The following is a 13,465-nucleotide window of genomic DNA, read 5'->3' as shown; positions in this document are numbered from 1 at the left end:
GTGAAATGTTTCTGGTTCCCTTTGGAACCACAGCTGTGGACTGAGTCACCAGAGCTGGCTGCCAGAATCATCGTCCAAAGTGCTAGATAAACAGGATACCCCCAGATCATGGGGGCGGCTGCCATTTTTATGCCCCCTCAATCATTTTAAGAGTTTAGTGACACTTTGTACATTTTTGTTGTTATTCAACTATCAAGACCATCCATCCTGCAAAATGAAACATTGTACCCATTAACTAATAGTTCCTTGGGCTGGAGAGATGACTCAGAGGTTAAAAGCACTGGCTGATTTTCCAGAAGACCCAAGTTCAATTCCCAGCACCCACATGGCAGCTCAAAACTGTAACTTCATTTCCAGAGGGTCTGACCCCCTCACACAGACAGACTTACATGCAGGCAAAACACCAGTGCCCAATAAAATAAACCATAAAAATATAGTTTCTTACTGTCTCACCTCAGTCTCACTCCTCTGTCTATAAATTTGGTTACAATAAGTACGTTATTTGAATGGAACTATCCAATATTTGTCTTCTTATTGCTGCATTATTTCACTTAGACTAATGCCAAGACTTGCTCATATTGGAGCATGTTTCAGAATCTCCTTTTAAGAAAATGTTTGGAAACATGGTCTTACCATGTGACTAGGCTGGCCTGGTACTCATGACCATCTTGCTTTCACTTCCTTAAATGCTGGGATTGCAGGTTATGCCACCAGACTCAGAAGCTTCCTCTTTCTGTAATGTAAGGCTTTCTGTTTAAATGCCATGTGTTTACGTGTAAATAATATGCCTCATTTTGTTTAACCTTTCGTCTCTTGATGCACATTTGGGTTGCTTCATCTTTTGAATATTATGAACAATTTTACTACAAGAGTATGTACAAATATCTTTTAGATGAAGTGTACGTAAGTCACTAAAACTACATCTGAGATGATGCCACATGTTTTCAAAGAAATTGCTGATGGGCTGGGGAGATGGCTCAGTGGATAAAAGCGCTCTCTGTGCATGCACGAGTACCAGAGTTCAGATCTCTGTCTCCCTCGGAAGAACAGGAGTGATGTTTCATGGCCAGAGTCGCAACTTTGGGGGGATGGGGATAGAACAGCCCTTGGATCTTACTGACCAGCCAGCTCAACCAAAATGCTCAGTCCCACATTCAGTAAAAGACACTTTGTCTCAAAAAGAAGGTGGAGCACAATAGAGAAAGATAGTCATACATGTGCACACAGGTGTGTGCATACATAGTACACCATATCTCCTGCCACATGCATACATGCATGCTCACATTCACAGGATAAAGTAGTTATTCTTATCATCATGCCCAGTTTTGAATAAGGAAACAAAGGCCAAGAGAATAAATAACTTATGTGCTTAGGTCCACAAAATATATTAAACTTATTTTTATCCTTTTATTTTTAAAACAGAGTCTCATGTATCCTAGCGTGACTTAACTCAGTGTGTAGCTGGAGGTGCCTTGACCTGATCCTCCTGCCTTCACTTCCTGAGTACTGGAGTTACAGACATATGCCACTATTTCTACTAATAAGCCAAATTTTAACTTCTAGTCATAGGAAACCTAAACCCTGATGATGGGTCTTGTTATTTCACATGTGGCAATTCACAAAGAATCATTTTTAATTTTTCTAATTGTTATAAATGTATTCACTTCATAGACACAGCTCTTATTTAATTTGGCCTGTAATAATTGTGCTATATCATATAACATATTTCAAAATGAAGTAATTAAAACATACATAGGTTAGCCCATTGCCTTGTACGTACAAGGCAATGTGTGCATGTTAGGCAAGTGTTTTACCTCTGAGCTACTCTCTTAACCCATTACCATTTCCTTCTAACACAGCTGCAGTTATTATTGTTATTTAAGTTTTATAATCTCAATCTTGATTTCTGATTAATGTTGATATTTTAAAATGTTTTCTTATTGTTATAGTATATTTATATCTCAACTCTTGGAAAAAGGCAGTATTTTGTAGACTGCATTTAGTTTTCTCTCTGTACTACTAAGAATGTGGTTCGGGGGCTGAAGATTTGGCTCGGTAGTGAAAAGTACTAGATACTCTTGCTCAGGGCCCAGGTTTGATTCTAAGCCCCACGTGGCAGCTCACAACCATTTGTAACTCCAGTTCCAGGGTACCTGACACTGTCTCCTGGCCTCCTCAGGTGCCAGGTACTCAGTGTGACTCACAGACACACATGTAGACAAAACACTCATTCACATAAGATAAAAATTAATAAGCAAAAAGGAATTGGACTGATTGTCTTAAATATCTAAGTAAAAATACAAGTACCCTTAATCACATTATTATATTTTTGTCAATTTTTTTTCTTAGTGGACAAGAAGCCTAAGAAACAAAGTCATCTGTCTAGACCACAAAACCAAAAAAGGTGTCCATGGGCATCCTGTCACTTCTAAGGCATCACCAGAAAGGTAAGATAGGTATTTATGTGTAGGATCGGTTGATACAATGCATACACAGTGTGAACAGGAATGATTATTTGATGCTTGTTGAGGCTCAGTTAACATTTAAGGTAGAAGGGTTTGAACTCAGTGTCCTCTAAGATCCATGTAAGATTTAACTTTCTGTGATTATTGATTGTCTTTGCTAATTGTTTTGTGCATCTTGATAAGCTTTAGCTGACAATGTAAGGATTATAGGATTATTTAAAAAATTTTATGTTCATTGGCGGTTTGCCTGCATGTCTGTGTGAGGATGCCAGATTCCCTAGAACTGGAGTTACAGACAATTGTGAGCTGCCATGTGGGTGCTAGCAATTGAACCCAGGTCCTCTGGAAGAGCACTCAGTGCTCTTAACCACTGAGCCATCTCTCCAGCCCCTGATAGTAATTCTTGATTCATATTTGTCATCAGTGGTTTAAAAGGGACATCTTTCAGCAACTCTTGTGTCTAGGTAGGTTCTTCATCCTCTAGGGATAGGTTATGTCATATTCCCAGGGTGACTCATGCTTAGTTGGAGGGAGTTTGCCTAGTGTGTCAGGAAGCAATCACATTACTGAAATCATTATAGGCAAAGGAGCTGTCGTTTTGTCTTAGGGTTGCTAACTAGGCTTCATCATAGGTTGCTATAATGGAACACTGTGACCAAAGCCAGCGTGAGGAGGAAAGGGCTTATTTGGTTTATGCTTTCATATTGATGTTCATCCTTAAAGGAAGTCAGGGCACAAACCTAAACAGGGCAGGAACCTGGAGGCAAGGCCTGATGCAGAGGCCATGGGGTGGTAGGTACTGCTTACTGGCTGTTCAGCCTGCTTTCTTATGGAACCTAAGACCACTTGCCCAGCTGTGGCCCCACCCACAGTGGGCTGGGGCTTCCCACACGGATCACTAAGAAAAATGTCCTACAGGCTTGCCTGTAGCCCAGCCTTAGGGAAGAATTTCTCAACTCAGGCTCCCTCTTCTTCAATAACTCGAGCTTGAGTCAAGTTGACATAATATTAGCCAGTGTACGATGGACTTTGAAAACCTGCTGTAGCAGATGTGGATCTCAGGTACATCCCTGGAATGTCAGACCTCTTGAACTCTGTGGCAGTGAACAGTAAGTAGTTAGCTCTAGAGTTTAATATGTTCTTGGCCTCAGCCTCATGATTAAATTAATCCCAGTTGATAACTCCTGGCCAGCTGCTTCTATAACTGCCTCCGTGGGTCCTCTCTGTAGGTTGTTAGCTTTCTCAGTCCCCCATGGTAGCACAGTTTTTACGTGCTAGGCTGTCTTTCAGGATGCTGTCTGGCAGCACTCATCAAATCAGATAGTAGAAAACTGGGACTTATCTTTGTCCGAGCTCTGTCTCAACCAAAACTTGCCACTGGGTTTGAGACTTGTGAGGGCTATGCGCTTGAGAGTAGGGTTGCCCATCTCTCAACTTTTGGAAGTGATTTCTGGTTCCCGCCCCTTGCCAGGGAGCCCAGATGACACCGTGTTTACCTTACTTCTCATCTGATTGTTGTCCGTCTTTTTTCCCCTACCTTTCTGATGTTTCATTTCCTTTCTGGATTTCTGAAGCTCTTCTTCTCTTTCTGAATAGAGTCTGTTATTTCTTTTCTTTTCTTTTTTTTTTTTTTGGTTTTTCAAGACAGGGTTTCTCTGTGTAACAACCCTGGCTGTCCTGGAATTTGCTCTGTAGACTAGGCTGGCTCGAACTCACAGAGCTCCACCTTCCTCTGCCTCCTGAGTGCTGGGATTAAAGGTGTGCGCCACTACTGCCCAGCAAGTCTCTTATTTCTTATGCTGTCCTTTCTTGGCTAAAATGAAGGTAGCTTCTAGCCCACTATCTTCTCTATATTCCCCATGTACTTCATTTTGATAGTAAGATTCTTTCTTTCTTTCTTTCTTTCTTTCTTTCTTTCTTTCTCTTCCCCTTCTCCTTCCTTCCTTCCTTCCTTCCTTCCTTCCTTCCTTCCTTCCTTTCTTGTTTTCTCTTTGTAGCCCAGGTTCTCCTGCCTCTCCTCCTAAATGCTGGAATTAAAGGTGTGCATCCATGCCTGGATGTGAGTTAGTTTTTTTGTATTTATTTTGTGTGGGGGGCAGAGAGTGCATGTGAAGGTCAGAGAAGAACATGCATGCTGCCACAGTCTCTGTGAGTTCATATGTGATCAATCCTGCTGTGTTTAGAAGGTCTTGTTTCCATGGTGTTCTCTATTCCCTTGGCTCTTACTTCCTTTCACAGGGTCCCCTTAGCCCTGAGATGAGGGAATTGATAGATACATCCCATTTTGAACCGAGTATTCCAAGGTCTCTCACAGTCTGCACATTGTCGAGCTGTGGGTTTCTATATTTATTTCCCTACCTCCTGCGGGAGAAATCTTCTCTGATGGCGAGCAAAACACTGGTCTATGAATATAGCAGAGTGCTCTTAGGAGCCATTTTATTGCTATTTTCCTTTAGCAGAACAATAGTACTTTGCTTTCCCCTAGGTCCCTGGCCTATCTAGTCTCAGGTTCATGGCATCTGAGCACTGTTGGGGATGGGTTCCACCTGTGGAGTGTGCCTTAAACCTAATCAGATACTGGTTGGTTACGTCACAAGCTGGTTAGTGCCACTGTTGTACTAGTGCGTCTTGCATGCATGCCACCATTGTAGACTGAAGTGTTTCTAGCTGGTTGGTATCTACCTTGTTTTGGTGGTATGCAGAGTACCTTGCGGTACCACAAACACTAGTCAGTAGGGGTGAAAGCTCTAGTTGGGCACCAGCTCAACTTCTCTGTGTTGAGTGAGTTTTGTAGGCATTATCTTTGGCAGTAGGGTCTTTTCTTCTTTTTTTGTGAAGAGCAGCCAATGGCCTTGGCAATAGCCTGGATTGTTTAGGGTACCCATAGGGCTTTGACCAACAGCTCAAGTAGATGTAGTCCATCTGGAACTACAGGCTTCATTTGGTGACGAGAGATGTCTAGTTGGGGTTCCATCTCCCTTTTTATTTGACAATTCCATTTAGATCACCTGCATACGTGTCTATATTTTAGGAAGTTTTTACTGTATTAGGTTTCCATATGATCCCTCAGTGGTTCTTAGTTTTAGCTGTTTCTCTTTGTATTCCTTCCCTGGCCCTCTTTTTCCCTTTCCCTGTCTGTTTGATTCTTCTATTTCATTCCTTTCCTCCTCCCAATCCTTTCGTATCTATGTATTCTTTTTTTCCCTCCTGGGGTGATCCTATCCTCTCCGCTTGTTCCTTTCTCTACCTAACATCAGTGGTTACATGGATTGTAGCTTGCTTATTGAAACTTAACAGCTAACATCCACATATAAGTGAATATATATCATATTGTCTTTCTGGGTCCAGGTTACTTCACTCAGGATGATTTTTTTAGCTCCATCTATTTACCTGAGAATTTTATTTTTTCTAACAGTTGAGTAATATTATATTAGGTTAGTATGCCACTTTTGATCTTTTTTAACAGTTGAGTAATATTATATTATGTTAATATATCACTTTTTCTTTATCCACTCAGCCATTGATGGATGTATAGTCTGTGTGATAATTTTAAAGAAAATGACCTGAGAAGGTGTGGCTTTTTTGGAGTAGGTATGGCCTTGTTGGAAGAAATGTATCATTATGGTGGTGAGCTTTGAAGTCTTCTATACTGAAGCTACATCTAGTGTGACAGTTACTTCTGCTGCCTGCAGACCAAGATGTAGAACTCTCAGCTCCTTTTCCAGCAGCATGTCTTCCTGCATGCTGCCATGTCCTACCATATCCTGTCATGATAATGGATTTAATCTGAAACTGTAAGCCACCCACAATTAAAATTTTTTCTTTATAAGTGTTACCATGGTCATGATATCTTTTTACAGTAATAGAAACCTTAACTAAGACAGAAGTTGGTACCAGGGACTGGTGGTATTTCTGTGATAGGCCATGTTTTGTTGGAGAAATTTGGACCTTGGGAGTTTGGGTTATGAAAGCAGTGGAATACGTTAAGCACTGCTTAATGGGCCATACTAATAGGAGCATGGAAGACTGGAGAGTGATTGAACAGTGGGGGCCTGGTTCAGGATGTTTCAGAGGAGAATTTAGTATGTTGCCTAGAGATTGTTCTTGTAACATTTTGGTGAAGGAAAACATTTAATTGTGGGTGGCTTACAGTTCAGAGGTTTAGTCCATTATCATTGTGGTGGGACATGGTGACATGCAGGCGGACATGGTGCTGGAGAAAGAGCTAAGAGTTCTACATCTTGATCCGCAGGCAACAGGAATTGAACTGTGTGTCACACTGAGCATAGCTTGAGCAAAGGAGACCTCAAAGCCCATCCCCATAGTGACACACTTCCTTCAACAAGGCCACACCTACTCTAACAAAGTCCATCTCCTAATAGTGCCACTTCTTATGATCTTATTGGTGTTCAATTACGTTCAAACTACTACAGGATGATTGCAATTCTAGGTGTTGATATCTGGTCTTGTCTTTTTAGGGTTTTCCAGAATTCCTTGGTTTCTATTGCCCTCTCTGGATCTTAGGAGCTTGTGGTGGTTGTGGGCTGCCTGGTACGGAGAGCTTCTGAGTTTCAACCAGATGTAGTCACTGGAGGGCCTGGGTGGAATTTGTTTCAAGGTATTGAGAGTGGACAGGAAGGAATGGGAATGGGCTAGAAGTGTGGAAGCATTGAGAGGGTCCACAGGAGGAAGGCCAGTTGAGTCTGCAAGGAGGATCTGTAGAGTCCAGATGGAATGCAGGAAGAAAGGGAAGATCCTCCCCCCAACACAGCTGGTCGGCTACAGGGCTCTAGATGAGACTTGGGAATTGGAATTTGAGTAAAAATCTCTACCTGATTCCATGTGGTATCCAGGGAGAGTGTGTCTGGGGTGTTGCTGAGTGAGACCCTTTTGATTGTTTTTGAGACAAGTTCCCTCCCTCCCCTCCCCTCCTTCCTTTCTTTCTTTCTTTCTTTCTTTCTTTCTTTCTTTCTTGATTTATTTATTATGTATACAGTGTTCTGCCTACTAATGTCCCTGCAGGTCAGAAGAGGGCACCAGATCTCATTACAGGTGGTTGGGAGCCACCATGTCATTGCTGAGAAATGAACTCAGGTCCTCTGGAATAGCAGCTGCTGAGCCATCTCTCCAACTCTGAGAGACAAGTTTACTTATGTCACTGTTTAATGTTTGTTTTTTTTTCCTATATAACTTTTCTGATCATTTCCTGACTTGTTTGTTTGTTTGTTTTGTTTAATTAGATAATATAATCCCTTTCTTATTTCTGCTTGAGTGTATTTCTTTGTTTTACTTAGGGTTACTGTGTGGATTATATTTACCATTCTAAATTGATAATATTAAAATTGAATTTATGATAGTTTATTTTGTAACTTAAAAAGCTTTGTTCTTTACATCTCTGTCTCCAACTGTTTCACTTTTGCTATTACAAAATTCCATCCTCATGGAACTGGAGATGTGGCTCATTAGTGCTCTTACAAGTGCTTGGGCTCCTAGCACTTGTAGTAGGCAATTTACTACCACTTGTAATTCCAACCCCAGGGAATCTGATGCCCTCTTTGGGCTTCCATGGGTATCCCATCTGTACATGCATATGCACACACATAGACACACACACATGCACACACATATCACATCTTCAGTTTTAACAAAGCATAAATTCTTCTATAGTTCCAAAGTTCAGTTCCCAGCACCCACATGGAAACTCATAACTGTCTGTAACTCCTGTTTCAGGGCATCCAATACCCGCACACAGACATACATGTGGGCAAAATACCAATGCACATAAAATACAGATAAAAAAAAACCCTTACCTCCTTCATACAGTCCACCATATACTAATTACACAGTCTTATTCTGGTCATACATGGTTCCTTTCACTCTAGACATTTGGATAAATAATGTAATTTCTGTCATCAGAGAGGCGTTATCCTGCAACTGATGGAAACAGATGAGACCCACAGCCAAACATTAGTTGGATTTTGGGGAATCCTGCAGAAGAGTGAGGAGAAAGGATCGTGAGAGCCAGAGGGGTCAAAGACACAGCAAAAACTCAGAGAATCAGCTAACCTGGGCTCATAGGGGCTCACAGACACTGAACTGACAACCAGGGAGTCTCCATGGGACTCACCTAGGCATGCTGCATAAATTACAGTTGTGTAGCTTGGCCCTCTTGTGGGATCCCTAACAGCGGGAACAGGGGCTGGCTCTGACTCTTTTACTGGCTTTTGCGACCCTGTTCCTCATTGTGGGTCACCTTGCCCAGCCTTAATACATAGGGAGGTGTTTAGTTTTGTTACAACTTGATATGTTGATACTTACAGGAGACCTGCCCTTTCTTAAACAGAAATGGAGGAGGAGTAGATTGGGCATGGGAACAGAAGACAGAATGGGGGGAGAGGAACTGGGAGGAGAGGGAGGAGAAACTGCAGCTGAGAGCTAAAACAAATTAATAAATTTTGTTTTTTATTTCTTTGACCAGGCAATACTCATATAGAACGTTTATGTTTCCTTAAACTTTTTTTTTCAGCTTCTGCCAATTTTCTTTGTTAGAGTGCCTTGCATTCTTTAACACTTTAACTTAAAGGTTATTAACAATTTAGGGCAGGAAAGGTTTATTTTCAGCTCCTGCTTTCAGAATTGAGTCCATCTTGGTAGGACAGGAATGAGGGAACAGCTACATGGTAGCTGCCAGGTTTGTTCACAAAGCTGCTGAACCAAGAAGCAAAGAGCAGGGATGAAAAGCAGGACCAGACTGTAACCTTTAAAACCACCTCCTAGTGACCCATGTGTACTGCCAGGCTCTACAGCCTTGCAGAACATCTGTAGGTGTTTGGACACATGAGCTTGTGTGGGATATTAATGTCCAGACTTGTAACAGGCATCGTCATAACAAAACCCTTCTTGACTTGGTTCAGAGGAAATGACAGTATCACTTCTTCCTATTTTTTTCTCAGTTAGTTTAAATGATGGTTTGAACAAGAACCATTTTGTTTGTTGATATGTCTTTAAATCCTACTAGCATAGTTATTTTGTTAAATGTTCCATAAATATTGGCTGAACATACTGATTTAAAGAGATATCAACTCATTTCTGTTTTCTCTATACCTTGGTTTGTTTTTCTTAGTTAACATGTTTCCGTGGAAGTTCTTCTAGGATTTGGACCTTGTTCCTTTTAGGTTGTCTGGTGCTCTGTCTGTCCCCAAATAGCTGCTAAGAACATTTTTAAAATGCATTTGGAAATTTCCTGTATTATTATGAAAATATGTGAGCATTTTGTTTTCTGTTTTTTAATATTATTGTATTTGTTAAATAATGAAAAGATGTCTAAAAGTGCTTCCTATGGCATCAAATAGACTTCTGATTTAGCACTTGTGATTAACATTTCAGCTCTTCCTCATTTGACATTGTTTGAAGCCTGCGTGGTAGCCTGCTTATGTCCCTGCAAAAACTATTCCGTGATAGGAGGACTGGACATAGTTTTTAGATATTGTCAGCAACATGTAAAATGAATAAATGCACAAATATGATGAAGCAAAAATTGGAAATTGCTCGCATTTATCAGGCTGTCTGTTGATTTTATTTGTTGAAAACATTAGGTCCCTGTACTCACAGATGATCACTAGGGAAACCAGGAAGGTTAAACACGCAGGCTTGTCTCTTCAAAGGAAAGACATGTTTACCTGCTTTCCACCAGAAAGCTGGGAATGGGTGTACTTTATCACCTAGTGATTTTTTGCTCTTTGTAGGGCCATGCTTCACCTAAATCCCCTAGGCCATCATGTTTGCCACAGTCATTCTCCATAGACCCTTAGCCGGTTTTTGTTTGTTTATTTTTGTTTTTCTAGACAGGGTTTCTCTGTTTATCTTTAGCTGTACTGGAACTCACTTTGCAGACCAGGGTGGTCTCGAACTCACAGAGATCCACCTGCCTCTGTCTCACAATTGCTGGGATTAAAGGCGTGCACCACCACCGCTGGGCTTCATAGACCCTTAATTTTGAGCATTGTTTCTGAGTCAACAGAAACCATCTTTGCGGAAGAGCCTGTATGTGCTTTGTAAAGAGTGTCACTGTAAGCTTGTCTTAATAGGATTTGGTTAATTATCAGCGGGAGACCTTTTTACCCCCAAATTGTTCTGTGCTTAAATATGGCTAAAATAAACTGCTTGAAGTCAGAATCTAGAAATTTGAACCAACACTGGCTAAGTTGCATTGAACCTGATTTCCTTCTTGCCTTAAGAAGATCATTCTCTGCCAGTCCTAGTGTTTCCAGAGAGCCCCACAGTTTTTATCATTAAATACAAATGTTTTATTTATCTATGTTAGAGATGAAGTAAAATAAGAGTATCACTTCCTTTTAGTTTTAATGTATTTTCTAAATTGCTGCATGCTACAGCAAAAACGCACGTAATTCAGAAAGTGGTTGCCTTTGTGATGAGATCTGCAGATGCACATCCACCTTCCACTACTGTGGAAAAGCATAGGTGAGTGGCTAGGAATCCAAAGCTGTACAGATGTGTGAAGATGATCTGATCCAATTCTGAAGAAAATCCCAATGTAAGTGAAGTAGGCTTTACTTTATAATGTGTCAGTGAGAATGGCTAGACATTTGTTTTTTACTTATAATGTTTATAAGTATTTAAATTTCATAAAGTACTGAAATTCAGAATTCTAGGAGATACTTGTTACAGTTTGTAATAAATTCATGTATTATACAACATTTAGAACCATATGTATTATTTATGTATATAACAGGCATCTCAGAGTTATGTTGACGAATGTTCTATGGACGGACTTAGGACGAAAATTCAGAAAGACCCTACCTAGAAATGATGCTAATTTATGTGATACCAGCAAGGTGCAATCAGAGTCATTGCCTTCGACATCTGTTGACAGCGTAGAGACATGTCAGAAATTAGACCCTCTTCACCAAAGACTTAATTTATCTGAAAGGTATGTTATTTGGTATTGATTTTGTTCAATTTACTCCATGTGAAATAGTATAAATCCAATATTCTTGAAAACAAGGTTGTTGGGAATGATGTTGAAGACTGATGCTTACGAGTACACTCTACTCTAGAACAAGCCTTAGTTTTCCACCCCGATTTTCAGTTAAATGATGGTTCTGTACTTACTAAAGGGATTGACAAGGTATTCAAAAAGGTTTCTTATTCCATTTAACTTACCTGCTTTATGATTACTGTATGTATTATAGGAATTTATTATATAAAAGATAACACGTATGCATATTTGAATATATGTGCATATTCATGTTTGTTTGCATATATTTCTTTATTTTTTACCTTTTACTTTATGTAAATTTTTAAAAGTTTAATTAAAAAATTTTGAAAACAATCTTTTCTCATTTTACATTCCAGTTTCAGTTCCTACTCCCTCCACTTCTCCCACTTCCCCCACCTTCCCCCCACCCTACTTCATCCACTACTCAGAGAGGGGAGACAACAAAGTCTGGCACATCACTTTGAGGCAGGTCTTACCTTTTACTTTAAAACCTTTTTTTTTTTTTTAAAAAAAAAGTTCACATGTATACTGTGTTTGCATCTTTTCTCCACTCTTTTTATACCCTCCAAATACATTCATGTTCTACCTACTCCCTCTCAAATTTATGTCTTCTTTTTCTATGATTATTATCACATACATACATACATACATATTTATTTATGGATACATATATAAATACAACTTGCCAAGTTCTTTTTGTGTGCTCGTATGGATATTTTTTAGGGGTGACCACTTTGTGGATTGTTGTAGGAGCAGCGGGCTGTGTTCCACCCAGCTCCCGGCCACCTGGCTAGCTTATATCCCCAAATAACGACACACAAACTGTATTCATTTAAACACTGCCTGGCCCATTATATCTAGCCTCTTCTCGGCTAACTCTCGCACCTGGACTAGCCCATTTCTATTAATGTGTGTAGCACCGAGGTGCGCTTACCAGGAAGATTCTAGCCTACGTCCATCCTGGGTCGGCGATTCATCGCATCTGCCCGGGAGTGGAGAGCATGGCGTCTGAGCTCACTTCCTCCTCCTCCCAGCATTCTGTTCTGTTTACTCCACCCACCTATGTTCTAAGCTATCAGGGCCAAGCAGTTTCTTTATTATTTAACCAATGACCTTCCTCCATCAGTGGATCCTGAGGAAGATTAATTCTCCCTCTGTTGGCAGACATTAATTGCCTGTAGCTCTTCATCTAGGCGTGGGGACCCTGTTCAGGTTTAGTTTAGGCAGCCATATTGTTGAGATTGCACTAGTGCAGCTTCCCTGTTGTATACAGAAGATGCTATCTTGCAGCAGAAGTTCTGATCCTCTGGCTCTTATAGCCTTTCTGCTTCTTCAATGTGATGTTCCTTGAGCCTTAGGTATAGGGGTTGTGTTGTACATGTATGAGGTGTGGCTGTGTACTTGGTGCTCAGTTGTTTTCTGCATTTTGATCAGTTTTAACTTTTTGTAATGGCCTGTGTCTGCTGCAAAAAGAAGCTTCTCTGATGAGGAATAAGAACTACACTCATCTATAAGGCCATAAAGATAAGGATTAAGGAGGCAGTTAGAGATTATAGTAGTCTGGGGGAAGAGTCAGTAGTAGATTCTCTCTAGTTCTATGACTTAACTAGCCTAGTTGCCTAGGTTTGCAGTAGCAGACATGGATTCCCTCTTATTAAATAAGAGTCCAATTTGGGGGCTGTAATTTACTCCCAAGATAAAACGCCACTGTTGGATCCTTGGGGAAACCTTGCAGTGCTGGTCACTGTTGTGGTTCACAGGCTTTATGGCTGGGTAAGACTATTGCTTCTCTCCCTTGACAGATTGTACAGCACTTCAGATGCTGTGAGACTAGTCTTCAGGGAGAAGGCTTCCAGGTCAGATCTTGGCTCCGAACTGCATGGTGTCTTCAGCAATAGGGTCTTACCTTCAAGTTCTGGAAGGCAACCAGGACAATGGCAATAGCCTATATTGCTTTGAAGTCTCTTGGACTCTCTTGGCC

The 13,465-nt window shown here is 40.7% G+C and overlaps 1 protein-coding gene across 5 annotated transcripts in view; it reads left to right on the top strand.

Moving 5' to 3' along the window:
- The window catches only part of Senp7 (SUMO specific peptidase 7), a 94,091-nt gene that overhangs the window by 23,558 nt on the left and 57,068 nt on the right, over positions 1–13,465 (top strand). For 3 of the 5 annotated variants that reach the window (XM_041673249.1, XM_041673248.1, XM_041673250.1), the window contains 2 exons: positions 2,350–2,447; positions 11,218–11,415. In XM_041673249.1, the coding sequence (XP_041529183.1) occupies positions 2,350–2,447; positions 11,218–11,415 (296 nt within the window). The remainder of the gene's footprint in view (positions 1–2,349; positions 2,448–11,217; positions 11,416–13,465) is intronic. The other 2 variants (XM_041673252.1, XM_041673251.1) reach the window with 1 other exon arrangement.

The sequence above is a fragment of the Microtus oregoni genome, unplaced genomic scaffold (genome assembly GCF_018167655.1).
Source record: "Microtus oregoni isolate MIOR12 unplaced genomic scaffold, Mior012 000023F_ref0000262, whole genome shotgun sequence".
NCBI classification, from domain to species: Eukaryota; Metazoa; Chordata; class Mammalia; order Rodentia; family Cricetidae; genus Microtus; species Microtus oregoni.
This window is presented reverse-complemented; position numbering and strand designations above follow the sequence as displayed.